General features: G+C 40.6%; 1 protein-coding gene across 1 annotated transcript in view; it reads right to left on the bottom strand.

The window, feature by feature from the left end:
* Positions 1-1458: 1458 nt before the first annotated feature.
* LOC139821920 (UDP-glucosyltransferase 2-like) overlaps positions 1459-21291 on the bottom strand; it is a 110166-nt gene continuing 90333 nt past the window's right edge. Inside the window, exons 4-6 of the mRNA XM_071793344.1 lie at positions 5362-5584; positions 4173-4392; positions 1459-2728 (exon numbers count right to left, since the gene is read on the bottom strand). Of these exons, the coding sequence (XP_071649445.1) occupies positions 2434-2728; positions 4173-4392; positions 5362-5584 (738 nt within the window). The 3' untranslated portion in view covers positions 1459-2433. The remainder of the gene's footprint in view (positions 2729-4172; positions 4393-5361; positions 5585-21291) is intronic.

Below are 21291 nucleotides of genomic sequence, written 5' to 3'. Positions count from 1 at the left end.
TAATACCTTTGAATCCCTTTTTTGGCGGAATTAGATGAAATTAGATGGGATTCGAAATGAGATGGTCCAATCCCACGAAATCCAAAAAAAACATTTTCAATTCCATCCAATCCTATGAAATCCGTAAAGGTTATGGAATTGCGTGGCATTAGATGGTTTAGGAAACGTCTCGCGCCTCCGTTGAGCGACCAAGCGCCGTTGTTCGTCGGTGAGCTTTTGTACGTGTATGCCTAAGGGCATTACACGCATTACTGCCGACGGGCAATTAGCCCGAAAATGAGATTTGTAAGATCTGTCAGGCCCCGTAGGGGGTCCCTTTACATAGCGGTCGAGACGAAACTTTGAACTCGAGAAGATGCCCCGGCGATGCGACGCCTAGCGGCGTCGACGCGAACTGTCGGTAATGCAGATACCGCGCGGGCGTGTACTATTGGTGGCGCGTACCGCCACAGAGTTCAACACGGACACTTTTCAATCCCTATACTGGCATTCAATGGTATTAATTTTATTGTCAGAATAGACGGAATTCAATGGAATTCAATACGGAAATTTTTAATTCCTAGTTTGGCATTCAATGGTATTCATTTCGTTAACGGAATCAATGGTATTCAAAGGAATTCATCACGAAACTTTCCAATCCCTAACCTGGCATTCAGTGGTATTCATTACGTTAACGGAATCAATGGTATTCAATGGAATTCATCACGAAACTTTCCAATCTTTAACCTGGCATTCAGTGGTATAATATTTTTGTGTCGGAATTGGATGGGATTCAAAAAAGACAAATTCTTTCCAAAATAAGGAATTCCATGATATTGAAACTATTTCAATCCCTTTTTTGGACAGAATGGAATTCGGAAAGTCCTTAATTGAATTCCTGGCAATCCCGTTTTAATTCTTTTCAATCTTTTTTCGTTAGCTGGGTGCAATCTGTTTTAAATTTTTCTCTCCTTCTTTTTTCTGTGATGTTTCCACCAATTTTTCTAGTATCTTACTCAAATCATCCTTTCTTATATCAGCTCTGTCTTTTTCTTCTATTTCTTGTAAGTATTCACCTGCAAACTGTATATTACCATCCTCATCTATATAAATTTTTCTCAACTCTTCTGTCATAGAGATCCACACTTTTCTTGACTGATGTCTTTTTTTTTAACTATTCTTTGCTTTCAAATAATTCTGTTTTCATTAATTCTATATGGTTGGCTATGTATCCCTGGTCTCCTTGTAAAACATACGTCAATCCATCTTCTGTTCTAATTGAGGTTATGGCTATCATAGCCGACTTCTCGTCTTTTGGAGAAGCGACTATTGTAAATTCAAATTGTAATTTATCCATTATTTTAATTGACTGAAATTGTCGTTTTGTAAGATGGATTTTTATGATTGAGGATTTTCCAAGAAAAAAACCAATGTGTTGCTCTGTAACAAGAGATTTAAATTTTATTTACTATGTTTTAACAATTTATGTACAATATTTACAATCTTACCTGTAACAAGAGAAAGGACAATTAAAGTTTCTTTCTCCGTTACACCTCTAATTATTCTTTATTCGAACAATCTTTCTATCTCAATGATTTTGCAAGATACGCACACGTGCTTATCATTTTCTATCTCTTTCTCTATCTATCTCTCTTGATCAGTGTTACCGACTTCAACCTACTACCAACTACTGTAGCGCGGCGAGTTCAAATGAAGAAAATACCTTTCTTTACATATATATAATAAATGACTCGAATCACTTTAAATGACATAAAAAGAAAATTTTTATATCCGTTTCAAAATGACTATAATATTTATATTATATATGCATTGTTTATATACTAGATTTTTCGCCCGCTCAAGTGAATATTTCACAAGATATTTCATATTTTATATTAAAAATATTATGATGAAATTTAAAAAATCTCAGAAAATTCTTAACGAAAGAGAGCTTTATTATAGTGTTTTGAAAATGTCTTGGCAAGAGCTATAAGAATATACAATAAAAAATTCGGAGTCTCATTAAAAAATTTAAGGTGATCTTGTCATCCTGACCTTGAAAAGATCACTCAAGGTCAAGTCCATTCATCATGTGTCCCTCTCCAAACTATGCAACTTTTGTCTAAAACATTTTTCAATAAAATCATCGGTTGATAAGATAATCGACTGCATCATTTAAAACAAAACACCCTATATAATATTTTATTATTTTATTATACAAAATTTGTCAATGTCAGATCGACATTGATTCGACGTCAGGTCAATTATACCTAATCACTCAAAAAGTTCGTCGATTAACAGTGATTTGACGTCGATGCTATTCGATTCAACCAGCTGTGTTAACCTCTTCGACGTCAAATTAACGTTAAATCGATGTCACCTTTCTGACTGAGTGCAGCAACTGCACGCAAAGCCTGTTAATGAGCGAGAGAACGCACTCAATGTTTTTACGACTTACGCTTGTTTGCTCTTGCGTAACTTAGATGCGGTGTACATATAATTATAATAAAAATTAATTAATATTTTTATTACAAAGAATATACTTAACAATATTATGAAAAAATTAAGAAGCAAAAATGCGTAGACATCAATCAGATTTTGTTCTATCCAGCTCTGAGACCTCAGCGGCGTTGCTAAAGTTCCATTTGGATGGCGGACTGTGTATTCAATACTCCAAACAGCTAAATCTAATGGCAGTATTGGCCGATCCCGGAATTCGCTGGATAATTGTCTCATGTTTCTCGTATAACTGTACAAAAAAAAGTTTTACTTTAATGATGTAATAAAAAAATTACGTTTTAATAAAGGAACGCATCTTAATTAAAGGAAAAGCCAAATATATTACAAGACACATAAACAGAAAAGCCAATAAATTTTATAATTTATTATTTTATGAGCAATTGTTTTTACAGGAATTTGTAAATTTAAAACAATCTGGCTTCGAAGCGCGGATCTAGCTCGCGGCTGGCCTGGGTTCGAAGGAGGTGCGGAGAAGCAGACGGGTGGCGAGGTTAGCAAAATGAAGGCGTGTCTCGATTAACAGAAAATAATCAAGTTTATTCTATAACAATAACAATATATGCTCGCGACATTTACAACGGGTCAGTGCGTGTGTACCGCTTTAGCGGGATTCGCTCGCGTATGCCCGCGCGGTTTCCGACGGTTGGGCGTGCGTGTGAGGCGACGGTGGTTTGGTCGCGGGCGACGCGGAGCAACCCGCGGTGTGTGCGGGGCGGAGCCGTTGCTTTCGTATTCTCGTGGACCGAATCGCGTGGTGGTAGGTATCGGTACGGGCGGCGCCGGTTTCCCGGTCGGCTCGACCCGGAGCGCGGAAAAATGGCGCGAAGCGCGGCGGCGATATGGATCGCGAAGCGTGAGTAACGCGGCGGAAGCGGGTCGTCGGCCGAGACGCACTCGGCGAGGGCAGAGAATGCCGGAGGCGCTCTACCGTCTTGTCCGGACAGGCTTCGGATGATTTGGATAATAGAGAGAAGCTGGTTCTTCGCCGAGACGCACTCGGTGAAGACAGAGAATGCCGGAGGCGCTCTACCTTCTTATCCGGACGGCTTCGGGTGATTCGGATAACTGCGAAAAGCTGGTCGTTAGTCGTTAGCCGAGACACACTCGGCGAAGACAGAGAATGCCGGAGGCGCTCTACCTTACGTTCGGACTGGCTTAGTGCGGGAATTCAGGATCGGTGTTGTCGGGAAGACGGATGATCGGGAATCGCGCTCTGTGCGACGCCGGGCTTATATACGCGTCGCGGCGGCGTCGCGGCGTGGTGGGGGTAGCGACGGCGATCGCGAGCGCCGGGCCGGTGCGGCGGAACGATCGGGGATCGCGGCGCCCCGACGCCGTGATCGCGTTCGGCGGTCTTCGGCCGCCTTCGGCACCGCTCGGCGTGGTGAAGCGGTTGCCGCGTTAAGTCCATTCGCGGACTTCCTAACATTGCATGTGAGAACGATTAAAAATATGCTGGGCACACCGTGCCCGTTCTTCATTCTCGCGGGTGGTCGGCGGGGTGGTCTCGGCGTGGTGTTCCTGCCGGAACGATGCATATTTGGGGGTGCATCGTTACAAATTGATTATACTATGTATATTAAACAGAGTTTAGACATTATCTGCAATGTAGCTATATTGTTAATATTTACTGCTGAAATAATAATTATCAAAACATAATCAAAATATGATACCTTTTATTGTAAAGTACTTCTCCAACTGCGTGTAATATAGATTGCGTAGACAAAGTTTTAATATCCAAGTATATGCCAACACCTTTAGCTACTAATATTCTTGTGTTGAATTTTTGATCTCCAAAAAAAGGCATTACGATCATTGGTATGCCTTTCCAAATAGCTTCCTGCGTACTCAGAAGACCACCATGTGTCCAGACTGCTTTTACATTTTTATGAGCTAAACACATAAAGGCATATTATAATAAATATTAACTCACAACTGTGGAAATCTCAAATTGATACAAACATTTTATTAGCTATATATGTCCGGATTAAACTAATGTGGTGAACTTTTTAATCAACAATTTTGTTGCTTATACATTTTTAAATAAAAAGCGAGTTGTTCTTATTGTAATAAAAATTACTCTCTTATTATAAAGAGATTATAATATGCATATAACTGTAATAACTAAAAACTGAAATTTTGTCTTATAATAGGTGCAAAAAAATGTGAAATAAAATAAAATTGTTTAGACATTACTGCGAGGTAACTATATGAACCTAATATAACAAAAATTGATTTTTTTATATTATAGTTATTTTTAAAATGTATACTCCGTCCAATGAGAGACAGAGTAGGTTGGACAAAAACTCGTCCGCCTCGCGCAGGTCTCCGCCCACAGAACATCTATTTATATATACGGTACACCACGCTCTAGAGACTTTACCCTCCACTTTTCCCGCCTATGCGCAGACCACAACCACTCTCAATCTCTCGTTGGACGAAGTATAGTTGTGCTGTAATTAGTCAATAACCAATCTATCCATAAAATATTTATTGTATGTGCGATGTTTTCGTGTATGTCTATCGCGATATTTTAATAAAACACTATATAGTAATTAAAGTAACAATTCAAACCGGTGTTACGTAAAAGTAAGTAATTCTCATAATCATAAATCTCATTTTTCTCAAAGCAGTTTTTAAGAAAATGATATCTATTGCATTAATGTATCTAATACTCAAATTTTATAGATATCCTTATTTAACAATAGGATCTTTATTAAGATAAAAAAAACTGAAACTTGTTTAAAAAAAATTGTTTACGTTGAAAACAAATATACGAAAAGCAATAGCTACTTAAACAAATGTTATGTAGAAATATGTGTCTCATGTTTCTCGCGCATTCATAGAAACTGTGAAACGTACATAAAACTTCGCTTTGAAGCATCCATTTTACAACCATTACATTTTCCGGTATCTCAAATGCCACTTTAATATCTAGCTTCCACAGCACTCGTTGCTTCAGTTTCGACAGAGCCAGTATAACAGTTTTAACCGTGTTTAAATTGAGATGTTTCCATTTCATATTCGTTCCTAACGATATTACGATGGCTCCATTCTTTGCTCCGTCAAGAAATATGCGCACATCCTGCAAAATTATGATGAACTAAATATTTTGATAATATACAAAAAAAAAAGTGTGCAAAAAAGCAGTGTGCAAGTAGAAACTTGCACATTGCTTTTTCATAGTTTTTAAGTGTGCAAGTTGAAACTTGTTTAAGTGAGCAAGTAGAAACTTGCACATTGCTTCCTTATAGTTTTTAAGTGTGCAAGTAGAAATTTGCACATTGCTTCCTATATGAGGAAGCCTGTTTTTTATGCATAATTATTAGTAGATATTTAGTAATTTGGCTTCCTCTATTGTATTCACACATATACTTTTCCATCCACACAACAATTAAGTTGGGTTAGGTTAGTTTTTTTTGGAAGTGGAGCCCTCCACAGGGAGACGGAACCTACTGCCTCCACGCATACACTTTCCGCGCAAAACGAAATGCCACATAGGTTTACAACTTTCTACGCGTGAAAAGTTTACGCATGTACTTTACAAAGCACACTATTACTATATAAATAGGTAAGGTACATATTTTTCGGGCTCCCCCGATTGATTATCACTGTCGGAGTCACAACAAAGATTTTTATCAAGAGAGCCGCAAAAAATATCAAAATTCGGAAAACGCCCTTGAATGAATAATTACCGTATTTTTTAAATATTAATTTCTACACAGCACCCATATCTAAAAAACGTCTTTACGTTTTATATGTATATAACCAATCAGACAGCGTGCACATCTAGATTGGTTATGCTTATATTATATAAAAAATAAACGTGAAACAATATAAAAAATTATCGATTTAATAAGAACAAAATTATATACATTTTTGATTTAATTATTTATTCAGATTGTTACTAATTAGAACAGTATTTGTTATGATAGAATAGAATAGAACGGAACAATCTGTGCAACACAAGAAAGAATGATAAATCCTAGTTCGAAACTCTTCGAATACTTAATATACAGTGTTGAAAAAAGTAATACCAAATTTTAGGAGTATGTAGTACTCACGAACCGAAAAGTCTTGTTAGTAACCATTATTCCAAATAGTGACAGTTGACGTAGTTCTACGTTGTTGCTTGCGGCACAGTTGTTACTGTGCCCGTTTTTTTAGCTCATAAATTTTTTTCTATAAGAAATTTCTCAAATTATTAGCATATAATTCTATGAATTTTATGCTATTATTCTATGAATTTTATGAAGTTCCAACATTTCTAACAAAAAGAAGATAAACAAAATAATAAATTTCTTTTGCCAGTATAGAAATTAAATATATATCTATCAATTAATCTATCAATCAATCATCTTTATTTCTCTCCCCTTCCGGGGTTGGAAAAACGTTTTTTTTTTTTCAGGAAAAACGTTTCCAAAAACCTTTACAATTGTACATTTAGTCATTAATCACATACATTTTACATGGCGTTTTACAGAGACTGTTACGTACTGAAATTTTATATATTAATTAAAATTTCGACGATGCACTTTTGAACGCTTAGACGAGGCACGTTAGCTCGGAATTCCGAGGGGACGGTCGAGTCAACGTAAATGTCTAGGTTATCTTATCGGAGTACGTTGAAGGGCTGGGGGCCAGATGGGCCCAAAACTACGCTTCTAAAATGTTCTAGAAGCTTCTAGAATACCTCCCCCCTTAAGACGCGTAGAAAAAGGCGGGGAATCTCGCGCGGGAGATTCCGGTCTTTTTCGGGTATAAATAGGGTGGAAAAACGCCGCAAAGAGCAGATAAGTTTTAACTTCGGTCTTGACATAGTTCTCAGACTCTCTCCTAGCTCTTATTAAATTTCCTACGTTCCATTATACGCTAAGTTCGACCATTCGCGCTCAATTCTGGGACTTAGTCCCTGTACTCTCATACTTTACAAGACCGCGCTTCACGCACAAGTTGTACTGAGATTTTTAGAATAAAGGTAAGATAAGTTGAAAAAGAACAAGTTTGAAAATTTGGAATCTCATCTTGTATTCTTAATCAATAATCGATCACTTCTAAGATTCGACTCGCGGTTGTCGCTGACAAAGCGTGGCGATCTGTGCTGGGGCGCTGACAAAGAGTGTGGCGATCCGGTACTTTCGCTGCCAAAAGCGTGGCGATTACAGGGTTGGTTTCCAGAAAAGACAATAATCTCGATAAATTTTCAAAAGTGAATTTGACCTCTACGCTGACGATCTGAGCGCTGACGAAGAGTGTGGCGAGCAGAGGGTATGGCGGATTGATTTTAGAGCGTTGCCGAAGAGTGTGGCGAGCTTAAAATTCATTTTCGTGAACGCGGTTGAATGACGAAGAAAGGAGGTAGGCGCGTTCGAATTAAACAAATCAGATTCCAGATCAAACAAGCAGTCATTTCTAATCAAGATCCTCTCCCCTTCCTCCAACAATTGCAACAACTAGAAAACGCATCTCCATTTAAACCTATTCCTGTCGATTTCGACGTTGATTATCCCAATTATAATCAAATAGATAAAACTGATCCTCGTTACTGTTGGATCCCTCTATATAATAGTATACCTATGCCCGGGGCATACAGTGCCAGACTAGAGTCAAGCTCAACAGGGTCTTCTTTCCCCGCTAATTTTTCCAAGCCCGTTCCCTTGGCAGTGGTTTCGCTAGATAGTAGATAGGGACAGTGGGAATCTCGTTAATCCGCGAGGGCTCTCTCTTGTAACAGTCAGTCGAGGGTTGGCGCTCGAAGTACAAGTACAAATAAAGAGTATCTGATATTACGCTGAGACCACGTGCTTGCTACCCATCCCGATTACAGGTCTCAACAGTAGCGACGAGGATAGTAGAATTCACGCAATAATTCGATTCGGTAAATCGGTTAGCTGTAAATTCCTTCCGCGCGTAACATAACCTCAAAATGCCGGTCGACCCAACGATTCAAGCCTTGCTGGATGCAATGGCCAAGCAACAAAAAGCCGATCAAAGAATCGAAGCCCTGCTGAAACAGATTGCAACGCAACAGCCAGCGGTCCGGCAGCCAGCGATGCCAGCCTACTCGCTGCACAAGGATCTTGCTGAACGCATAGAAAAGTTCGCTTACAGCGCTGAGGACAACGCGACGTTCGAGCATTGGTATGCGAGGTATGAAACAATTTTCACAGTAGACGCAGCGATGATGGACGATCAAGCGAAAGTCAGCTTACTAACTGAGAAGCTCTCTACCATAGATTTCGATAGGTTCGCGAACACCATTCTTCCCCGCACCAAGGCTGACATTCCGTTCAACGACGCTGTGACCGCGCTCAAGCAAATCTTCGGCCGTAAAGAGTCACACTTTGCTCTCCGATACAAGTGTCTCAAAGTCGCGAAGGAACCGCATGAAGATTATGCCGAATACGCTGCTGGCGTCAATCTCAAGTGCGAGAAATTCAATATCGCAAATTGCTCCGCTGACGACCTCAAGGTGCTCATTTTTGTGCAGGGACTCAACAAGCCAGAAGAATCACAAACGCTAAAAAAACTGTTGAACAAGATGGAGAGCCAGGAGATGCAACGGGAGGCGGCAGCCGACGATGCGGCCAGAGAACTGATCCCCAAACTTAAGCTGGGAGACGTGGTAAATTTTGCATCGCGTTTGAGCAGCCTGAGATTGGAGAAGTCAATGGTGTTAGATCCAGAAGCTATAAAGCTGAGCGACGTACTGACAATCCAGCGGAGGCAGCGTACAAAGGGCAACAAGCAGAGTTCGAACAGCAAAGTGGGAGAGAGTACCGAGACGACGGCGCTAGCGGGCCGCAGCGGGGAGACCGTCAAGGCGCGTTTTCCGTGCTGGAGCTGCGGCGAAATTCATTTTCCGAGCGAATGTTCTTTCCTAACCAAGCAGTGCCCGACATGTAAGCGCACCGGCCACAAGAAGGGCTACTGCCAATCAACTGGCCGGAAACCACGTTTCGGACGGCAAAGCAGCAAAGCGGTAAGCACGATGTCCGTGTCGACTCGCAGATTTGTCGAACCCGAGATTGACAACATCAAGCTAAGGCTGCAACTCGATTCCGGATCTGATTGGACGATCATCTCGTCCGCTAACTGGAGAACTCTCGAATCACCCAAGCTATGCGATTGCAAGGAGCAGGCTTTTAGTGCATCAGGTGACCCACTCAAGATGCTAGGTAAATTCAATGCTCGTTTGAAGTTGCACGGCCGCGAGAATTCTGGACCGTGTTATGTCGCAGCATCGAACCTCAACGTGCTCGGGAGCGACTGGATGGAAGCGCTCGACCTGTGGAACATACCAATCGCTAACATCTGCAACTCTTTCATCGCTGTTGATGCAGCGGGTCTGGAGAAGGAAGTAAAGTCGAAATTCCCAGCCCTATTCTCCGATTCGTTGGGCCGCTGCAATAAAATGAAGGCGTCGCTAACTTTGAAACCGGGATCACAGCCCGTTTTCCGTAATAAACGCGGTTCCATTCGCCGCGGCTAAGCAAATCGCCAGCGAGCTGAAGCGTCTGCAGCTGATGGGCGTCATTAGTCCCGTCGAATACTCCCGATACGCCGCACCGCTCGTCGCTGTCAAGAAAAAGGACGGCAGAATACGGCTTTGTGGCAACTATTTCACTGGACTCAACGATGCTCTTGAACCGAACCAGTACCCACTGAAAACACCAGAGGAAATTTACGCAAAGCCATCTTAATACCGTATCTTCAGCAAAATTGATTTCTCGGACGCTTTCTTGTAGGTGGAACTCGACGATGAGGCCAAAAAAACTGATGACGATCAATACACACTGTGGTTTGTTTCAAGTAAACCGTTTGCAACCCGGCATCAAGATAACACCAGGAACGTTCCAGCAATTAGTTGACACAATGATGAGCCGTGCAGAAAGTGTATTTTCGCTCATAGACGATTTCATCATTGGAAGAGTCGATGAAGAGGACCACCGAAAGAATCTTTTTGAAGCCCTAAAACGCATTCAGGATTACGGTTTTCATCTTAAGCTCGAGAAATGTTCATTCGCGCAAAAGCAGCTAGAGTTTCTCGGCAATATCGTCGATGCCGATGGCATACGACCGAACCCTGAAAAAATTTAAACACTCAAGCGTATTCCACCGTCGAAAGACATTTAGCAACTTTAAGCCTTTCTCGGAGCAGTAACATGGTATGGAAAATTTATTCCGCACCTAAAGGATCTCAGAGGACCATTAAATGAGCTGCTCCGTGCTGACGTCAAGTTCGAGTGGCAGCTAGCTCATCAGGAAGCTTTCGAAAAGATCAAGAACGTCCTCACTTCCGATTTGTCCCTTACACACTACGACCCGTCAAAGAAAATCATCGTGGCAGCGGACGCGTCAAGCTATGGTATGGGAGCGGTGCTTCTCCATGAAATGCCAGATGGGACTCGTCGACCGGTCATGCATGCCGCATCCTCATTTAGCAAAGCTGAGAGAAACTACCCACAAGTTCAACGGGAAGCTTTGGCTCTGACGTTTGTGGTCCGCAAGTTTTACCGGTATATATATGGTCGCAAGTTCGAGCTCCAAACAGACCATCAGCCACTTCTTGCCATCTTCGGATCGAAGGGAGGCATTCCCGTTTTCACCGCTAGCCGCTTGCAGCGGTATGCACTTATTTTGCTCGCCTACGACTTTGAGATCCGCTACGTCAACACCAAGAGCTTCGCATATGCCGACTTTATCTCGCGACTCATCGAGAAGCATGAGCGATTGGACGAGGACGTCGTCATTGCTTTAATAATTGCGAACGAGAGTACGAAGAAAGAACAAATTATAAACGACCCGAGGAAGGTGAGCAAAGAGGCGAACGGAAAGGACGGAGCTGTGCAGGAAAATTCTTCCGGTGTTCAAGGCGCCCTCGGAATGTATTCTCTAGTTAATGAAGACGCCAGCGCCAGATGCTTCGCCATCGAAACAGCAAGAACCCTTCCGGTTACATTCGAGGCCATGAAGGTCGAAACCAGCGAGAACGACGTGATGAAGCAGCTGCTCTCATACGTCGAGAATGGTTGGCCGCAGCACCCGAAGCAAATCCAAGATACGGCCGTCGCTAAATTCTTCCCTAGACGCGACTCGTTGATTGCCATTGAAGGCTGCGTTTTCCTTGGCGATCGCATCGTTGTCCTGGATTGTTACCGACAGATGATTCTTAAGGAACTGCACGCTGGACACTCAGGAGTGGCCCGCATGAAACTGCTCGGCCGCAGTAAAGTTTACTGGCCGGGCATTGACAACGACATTGAGAGAGCTGTCAAAAGCTGCGAGCAATGCGCCGTTAACTCCAGGACGCCGATCAAGTGCACGCTAAGATCATGGCCAATTCCGAGAGCCCCATGGTCGCGCATCCACATCGACTTTGCCGGCCCAGTAAATGGATTCTATTATTTGGTCACCGTCGACGCGCTTACCAATTGGCCCGAAGTTTTCAGAATGACAGCAGCCACGACAGCAGCCGAAGACATTGGAATGTCTTGAGAAGGTATTCTCGCGACAAGGACTCTGCGACACGCTGGTCTCGGATAATGGGCTACAATTTGTATCAAAGGAATTTGAAAACTTCTGCATGCAGTATGGTATTTACTACATCAAAACGCCGCCGTATTACCCGCAGTCAAACGGCCAAGCCGAGCGTTTTGTCGATTTGTTGAAGACAGGGCTCAAGAAAATCGATGGAGAAGGAAATGCTGACAGAGTCCTTCGAAGGTTCCTGTTGTGTTACCGCTACACGCCTTCATTTGCTCTCGGGCTGAAGTCACCGTTCCAGCTGATGACGGGCCGTGAAATGAAGACAAAACTGGATTTGCTAAAGCCACGTAGCGAATTTTTGGATAAGCGAAACATGAGAATGGAGTTGCAGTTCAACGAACACCATGGCGCCAAGTGGAAGGAGTTTGAGACCGGTGAAGATGTGTTCGTCAAGATTTTCTCCAACAACCGCTGGAAATGGACTCCAGGATCAATTGTTAGGCAATTTGGAACTGTTGGTTATTACATCGTCCGTGCCCAGACGCCAATGAGCGATCGCGAGGTCAAGGCGCATGCAAACCAACTGAAGAAGCGTTTTACCTACTTGGTTAACGGAAACAATACGCTACTCGACGACTTTGATTTTCCTGCTGCATACGATGCAGCGAGCAGCTGAACCAGAAATTCACCCAGAACCAGAACAAGAATCAGACGACGATAACCCTGAAGACGCAAGCGAAAACACTCAGGAACCCGATATTCAAGGGGTTCCACACCGGAACACCCGAGAAGCAGAAGTGGGCCCGCGTCGCTCTTCCCGCACAAATAAAGGGGTCCCGCCAGATCGCTACTCCCCATCACATTGTCATTAACCAGGCCGGGATGAGTAATCCCTGTTTAATTAATTTTTTTTCTTATTTTGTCTCTTCCAATGTTCGAATGTTCAAGAAATATTTTTTTGGGGGGGGGAGAGATGTTAGATCCCTCTATATAATAATATACCTATCCCCTGGGTATCCATCTTGGGCTACCCGGCATCCGCGAGGGCTCTCTCTTGTAACAATCAGTCGAGGGTTGGCGCTCGAAGTACAAGTACGAATAAAGAGTATCTGATATTACGCTGAGACCACGTGCTTGCTACCCATTCCGATTACAGGTCTCACAAACGTATAAACTCGGATATCTTTTCGGTCTCGAATAATAAATATAATAATAATATCCTTCACACGACTTGTCCAAATCCCTGGTAAATTGCTTAAATGCATTGACCAAAAATCGGACGAACAATAACAGTCAAAACGTGACAGAGACGTACCCAACCCTTTACACATATACCCGTAACCCAACCTGGCCATATACGACCTAACATCATACTTCTTTTCCCCTCCCCTTTCATCCAGCACTGTACACGCTCCGAAAGGAACGTGAGCTAAGAGAGAGATGTTAAGGAAGCAACATTCAATGTAATTTGATAAAGTTTAGTTGATATATTTATCGCACAGTATAATCTTCGATAAATTATTAAGTCTTTCGATGTATAATTAAATAAATTTTCTACATAAAGCCGTAATTCGCAGTAATTTCGGTATTTTTCGTTGTTAAACAAGAATGCACTTTGTTTTCTCTTTCTTCGAGATTCTCAGTAACGACTGATGAAGAATCCTTTGGCCATGCGGAGCTACCTTTTGACAACCATTCTGGATCGCTCCACCATATCGAACTATTATTCAATTGAGCAGAAGAAATACCTCTTGTTGCCAAGTCAGCTGGATTTTCTGAACCTGGAACTAATCCCCATTTGCACTGAGGCAAAGTATCCTGAATGAAACAAACTCGTATATGGACAAACTCCTTCCACCGAGAAGGATGATTGTTAATCCATATGTTAGCAGCCTTTGAGTTTATCCATGCGAACAATGGTAAGTAAGGTCTATTGAGTGTGAGAAGAATGGATTTCATCAATTTTACGAGCAAAACAGCTGCTAAGAGTTCAAGTCTTGGAATTGTTAATCTTTTCAATGGTGCAACCTTTGTTTTCGAAGCTATCAAAGTAATGGTAGTCAAGCTATCCAAAGAACAAGATCGCAAATAAACAACTGCTGCTATTGGATTCTGAGATGCATCACTGAATCCATGAACTTCGAATGAATCGATTGAATTTAACCCGATCTACCTTGGAAAGGTAAAGCTTGAAGCTTCTCGTAACTGTAATAGAAATTGCTGCCATTTACTCAAAAATACGGAAGGGAGTTTTTCATCCCAATCGAGTCCACTTGACCACAGTTTTTGAATAATAATATAATTCTTCCTGTGATAGTAATAGGTGAGATGAATCCTAAAGGATCGAAAATTTTGGAAATTGTTGAAAGAATAGTACGTTTCGAGATTACCTTAGGTTCTTCAAGATTCAGAGTGAATTTAAATTGATCGATCGAAGGATTCCACGATAAACCAAGCGTATGTATCATTGAGGATTCATCTATTTGAACCGATAATGTATCTATTCGTCTATCTGATGAGATGGAATTAAGAATTGCTTGTTCATTACTAACCCATTTCTTCAGCGGGAAACCGCCCGCCATACAGAGCCTATCCACGTGCTCAATAACCTCACGAGTTTTTTGAATTGTGTCTTCTCCTCCGAAAAAATCGTCGACATACCTTCCGTTTTCCATGGTAGGAATTGCGAGAGGAAATTTATGTCCTTCATCAAGTATCAATTGTTCAAATGAACGCAAAGCCAAAAATGAAGCGCATATAAACCCATAAGTAACGGTTACAAGAATAAATACAATGAGTCTACCAAGAAGATCTATCCAAACAATTCTTTGAAAATTCCAATCATCTGGATGTATCAGTATTTGTCTGTACATCTTCTCTATATCAGCGAAGAAAACATATCGGAATGATCTGAACCATATAAGAACGTTAAATAAATTAACTTGTAATTTTGCTCCCGGATGGAGAAGTTGATTAATTGAATAACCGGTAGTTGTTTTACTTGACGCGTTAAAGACGACTCTCAATTTTGTGCTCAGACTATGTTCCCGGTAAACCCCGTGGTGAGGCAGATGTTAAACGTTCTTTGGTTCATCCCGTGTGTTCTTTACTCTTTTCATGTGATTTAAATTTTCATATTCTTCAATAAAGTTTTCGTATAATTTCGCGTGAGACTCGTTGTTAGAAAATCTTTGACGTAAATTAGTCATTATCCGAATAGCTTTAACCTTTGAGTCTCCAAGTTTGTTTGGTGAATCTTTGAATGAAAGTTTAACAATGTATCGACCATTAACGTCGCGAGAATGATTAGCTTTAAAATGGTCTTCACAGTCTTGTTTATCTTTTGTTAATGTCTTAGCAGTAGTTGAAATTTCTTCTGTTTCCCGAAAACGCTTAAGAAGATCGTGAAGATCATCAGTGACTGAGACATGATAACCTTGAACTCTAGGATTGCGAGGACTTGTTACCCTTGAAACGATCCAACCTAGCCTTGTGGCTTGAGCTATAGGAGTGTCAGGTTCTCCTTTAATGATTCCGTCTTTTATAATTTGACTGATGTATATATCAGCACCGATTATTAAGTCGATTTTTCCTTTTTTATGAAAGTGTGGATCAGCTAATTCTAGATTATTCAAATGATCCCATTTATCCTTATTATGTGAGAGAGAAGGAATAGACGAAGTCAATTTCGGTAAAATATAAGCTTGTGAACTTCAAACTCTGATGAAAAGTGTGGTTTAAGCAAAAACGAGGTAATCCCTTTGGTCTTGTTATTGTTCGCACCAATCCCTGTCAACAAAACTGCGGAATTTGCTCTATGTAAATTAAATTGTTGAACAACTCTCTCCGTTATAATTGCCACCTCTGAACCCTGATCTACGAGTGCTCTCAATTTTCTGGATTGACCTGTTGTAGAATTAACCAAAACTCTAGCCGTCGCCAATAGAATTGACGATCCTATCGACTCGTCATGATGAGAATGTAAAACCTAAGGCATTCTGTTTTGATGAAGTATCGGAAGAGGGTTCCTGTCTGTTATTATTATTCTCCTTTCCCTTGGATTTGGAGAAATCCGCTGAATGAATTGAAGTGTGGTGTTTGCGACCGCACTTCTGGCAACGTTTAGTGATTCTACATTGAGAGACCCGGTGTAGTCCTAAGCAATTATAGCAAAGCTTATGTGTGGATACGAATGCTAATTTTTGCTGTGTCGTCTTTGACACGTATCTAGGGCAAAAGGATATGAAATGCCTTTCTTTACACAAAATACAACCTCCTTTCTGATTAAACGACGCATCGATAGATTTGCCTTGATGATGAACCTTTGCTGAAAACTGTTTCGTTGATTGCAAACTCCGTTTCTGCTGAGAACTTTTAAAGGACTGTAACGACGACATTCGTGCGAATAAAAATTCACAAAACTGTTTCCATGAAGGAGCTTTTCTACTGGAACCTAAATGAGCTTCCCACAATTTACTTGATTCTAAATCTAATTTCTGAGTGCAAATGAAAATCAAAATATGATCCCAATGTTCGATTGGACATTCTAACATTTCAAAAATCCGATATAATTGCATGACCTCTGAATACAATTGCTGTAGCTCCGTGCCTGATTCTTTTGTAACGCGTTTTATATTTAATAAGGATTGAAGCGTTGAGTTTATTAATAATCGCGTGTTTTCATAGAATTCTATAAGAGCATCCCATGTCTTCTGAAAATTCTCCGTTGTTAACGCCGTATGCTGAACTAAATTGAACGCTGAACCCGATAAATGAGTTTTCAAATACTGCAGTTTTTCAACAGCAGATAGCGTAGGGCTTGTAACTATCATTGAATAAAAAAGATTTTTAAACGTAAGCCATTTCTCTGCATTTCCGTCGAACTGAGGAATTTTTATGAAGGGCAACTTTGCATTTGGAAGATAGGTCAGCCCAGCACTAGGAAGAGACACTGATTGACTCGACGTTGAGGGAACCGAATTTGACTGATTTGACGTTGATGGAACAGAAATTAACTGATTTGACGTGATGGAACCGGAGTTGACGGATTTGACGAAATGTTTGTGGCAGAACCCGGATATCGTTCCAACAACGAAGTGAATCTTTCGAGCGAGTTCAAATAAACCTCTTTGGTCGTATCGTAAACATTTTCTGTAAAGTAGAAATGATTTTGTATTTCGCGTTGTTCCTCGACTGAAAGTTTCGGTATTGAGATTGTTACTGCGGTATGAACAATGTGAAATTGATTACAAATCTTTCTTAGTTCCGAAAGTTGCAGCTGAATATTCTGATTAGAAATATTCGTTAGTCCTATTCCAATGAAAATATCGTATGCATCCGTAATGTTTATACTGAGCGCTAAAAGCTGCTCAAGTTTATTCGCTATATGCTAAACGCGCATTTTTAAAGTATGAAGCCCGAGTTGAATTGAAAGTATTATTCCGTGAAAAGCTCTTTACAATTTTCGTACTATCGTTTTATGCATCCTTAACACCATCCGGCTGTACATCCGAGACTTTAATTAACTCAGACTATTTATCTTTAACTGCTTCTTATTTATCCGGCTCGAAGGACCAAAAAATGTACACGCTCCGAAAGGAACGTAAGCTAAGAGAGAGATGTTAAGGAAGCAACATTCAATGTAATTTGATAAAGTTTAGTTGATATATTTATCGCACAGTATAATCTTTGATAAGTTATTAAGTCTTTCGATGTATAATTAAATACGTAAGAATTCGCATAAATCATAAATAAGAGTTCACAAATATCAGAAATCACATAAAGTCATAAAGCATATAAATCAGAAGTCACATAAAGAAATTATTGCATATTAATTAATCAATCAGAATACATAAAGTTATTAACGGCCAATTCACTTTAAATAGTGTCAAGTTTTTAAGAACAAGTATTTATTTCAATGTCTTCAATGAAAAAAAAAATAAGATTTTAATAAGAAAGTATCACATTTCATGCAACCATTTATGCAAATTAAAATGTGTCCTGAAATAATGAATATCTCAAAAAATTGAAGTGACCATTGATTTAATCAATGTGAAAAGACAAACCATAAATCCAATCATAAATCACAAGAAACGAATATATATTATTGATGGAATAATGCGTATCTCTGATTAATAAACTGATTCTAAATAAACGTAAAATCACAGTTCATGAAGAAATAATTCTAATTATTCATAAATAGCAGGTTAATAAGAAAGTTTTATTATAAACTATAATTGCCACGAGCATTAATTTTTAGTCGAAGACACAATTAATTCGTATCAAATAAACGCATTAATCCATAAAATCAAACAAGATAATATAGAACTTATAGAGAACATGTCACATATTGCAACTGAGCAACATCGTATTCACAATAAATCAAAATTGAAAAGAAAGATCGCTAGAAGTCGAGTAGTTAATTCTAATTAAATAACATTCGCAATGCGCCCGTAAGATCTTTACTGACAATGAGAAATCGTATTAAATAGTATCGTTTTTACTTTGAATAATTAACGCAATTTGACACAGCACGAAAAGTAATATTTACAAAAGGTAGAGCTCTTTACTGATATACGAGAAGTTAAATTAACGCGTGGTTGCAACCATTTAATATAGTACTTTAAGTACTCAAGCAATGAGAAGGAAGCTTCTCGTCCGGCCTCACCGATAATATCGCGTAGGCTCGGGGATGGGATCGAAATGCCCGACAATTTCAAGGGCTACATTTCGTAGGATCTCCATCCAAAATAATGAAGGCTCTCGAATGTTCTCCAATCAAAGATCGCCATTCAGCTAACGCACCTTAGCAACTCCAAGTGATCAATGATTCTTTTATTCAGAACAACGAGAGTTACCTTTGTCAGGACTTCCACTTTTTGTGGAAGTATTCTCCGTACTGGAGGACTTCGACCTTAGTATCAAGCAGAATATACATAATTCACGGCCTCTAGTATTGCCACCGTCCCTCAGCTCGGTTGCAATGGCGGCCATCTACTCCTTGCAATACGAACGGCGGATGCCTTTCCTCTCCGTTCGTTTCGTATTCGTAGGCGTCGTTTAGCATCTATATATGTCTCCTCTTGAAGAATTACTACCGAGAATAATTTTGAACCGGTAGACAAAATCAATGAATACGTTTACGTAACTCGACAACAGCAAAATACAGAGAATCCGTTTGATTCGATTCGCGTGACTTATCACGACAAGATACCGATGCGTAATGGACGTACGCTCGCTCGAAAACAATCTCGCTCGCTCGAGAACAATCTCGCTTCCGCAAAGAAGCCGGAAGTCGGGTGGCGCTACATCGCCGCATGGTTGCGCCGCAGCGCGCGCGCCACGCATTCTCCGCTACTATGGGCCCACATTGGTCCCGCTAGAACTTTTCACGAACTCGACAACTACGACAGATGGCAGCAAACCACTGTCTCTATATCAATACAGCGCGGTATTTCAAACAGGCACCCTTCTGTCACTCTCCTTCCGTTTCCTCCAGATCCGCATCTTTCTGATGACTTCCTCCTCCCTGGTGGGCTTCTTCGCTTTTATCCGGCTCTCTCCCACCCTGCGCTCGGCGCCCTCCTTTCTTCTTTCACTGTCCTTACTTTTTTTTTCCTATCATCTTCCTCTTCACCCGACTCCATCAACAGACTCTCCTCTATCCTTTTCGTAATCTCGTCCTCCTCAGTCCTCTTTCAACTCCCGCTTTCCTCCTCTCTCCATTCTTTCTCCTCTTTTTCTCTTACCCTCGTCTCCACCTATTAATGCTCGTCCATTTTCACCCTTAATCTACTCCCTTCCTTTTTCCTTGCCTCCAAAACCTTCCACTTATCCTCCTCACTCCTCATTTTTACTAATATCGTCATCCAGTCCCCTCTCTGTCCTATCACACTTACCTCTTTTACCTCCACTTTCACCTTTAATCCATCCGCAAACAATTCCTTCACCTTCTCCCAATTTGATTCCTCTCCTTCCTATCTCTCTTTCTCAATCCTTATTATCACATTCTTCCTTTTCTTCTCGTTGTCGCTTTTTTCAGACTCCTCCGCCCACCATTTCCTTTTACCAATCTTACCCTTACTCTCTTCACTATCATTTCTCTTCCTTTTGCCCCCGCTCTGTTCCATCCTATCCATCTTTCTTTTCAATCTCCCTACCTACTCCTTCATCTCCTTTTCTCTTGTTTTACATTCCTCCTTAACTTCCTTTATCATCTTCCATACTTTCTCTTCCACTATTTTTTCCACCGCCTCCTTCTCTATTATTATGTTCCCTCTGCATTCCATCTTTCTTTGGTTATCTGTAACACACACAATTAATTACTCTCCTTTCCCTTACTCTGCTTTCTCTCCCGCCCCCCTCCCTCCGCCTTATCACGCTTATCTCTTTCACCTCTACCTTTACCTTTGATCCTTCCGCAAACAATTCTTTCAATAATCACCGCTTACTTTCTACTACCGCTCGCTTCGTTTCACAGCTCGCCCGCTCTACTGCCACCACGTGCGTTTCTTGCATGTTTACCTCGCTCTATCGATCCCTTTCCTTCGATCTCTCGATCTCGCCGTTTATCCGTCGCACACATTGCGAATACGCGTGTTGCGCATCCGCCTTTATCTTTTCTGCCGCTCTCGATCGCTTCTTGTAGGCCAGTCAATAAAGACACAAAAATTCGAAAATTTAACTTTAATTACAAAAGTTTTCAAATTTTGATGGAATATTGGGTGAGTTGAAATAACAATAAATCTTATTTTGCAACCATCCCCGAGGTCCGGAACATGTTAAATATTGCAAAAGAATGTTAATTTATTATAACTTTGCGAAAAAAATTGCAAAAGTCCTGCAAACTTAAAGCAATGTCTATTGTAATATTTTCCACAATGTGTTAGATTTGCAACCTATTTCGAGACGCGCAACATTAAAATTTATTGTAAAATAACGTTTTTGTTTGTAATTTGGAGGAAAAAATTGCAAAAGTGCTGCAAACTGATAGAATAACTTTTACAACTACTCCGAACAGCTGTACCAATTTGCAACCTTCTATGTTACACGCAACATATTTTTTTTAAATCAATGATGGAACAATTGTTTATTTGGTCGTAATTTTGCCAAAAAAATTGCAAAAGTTTTGCAAATTGGTTGCAAACGTTGAGATTATTTTTCGTCACAAGCTATTAAGTTTGCAACCTCGGACAAGGTCCACAACCTTGAAAAATTAGCAACAATTATTATTTTGCACTTTGTACAAGCGTGAAAAAATTGCAAAAGTTTTGCAAATTTTACGGAGTGCTTCAAATGTTTTCC

Source organism: Temnothorax longispinosus, chromosome 11 (assembly GCF_030848805.1).
Source record: "Temnothorax longispinosus isolate EJ_2023e chromosome 11, Tlon_JGU_v1, whole genome shotgun sequence".
Taxonomy (NCBI): Eukaryota; Metazoa; Arthropoda; class Insecta; order Hymenoptera; family Formicidae; genus Temnothorax; species Temnothorax longispinosus.
The sequence above is the reverse complement of the archived record's forward strand: the minus strand, read 5'-3'. Positions and strand labels throughout refer to the sequence as shown.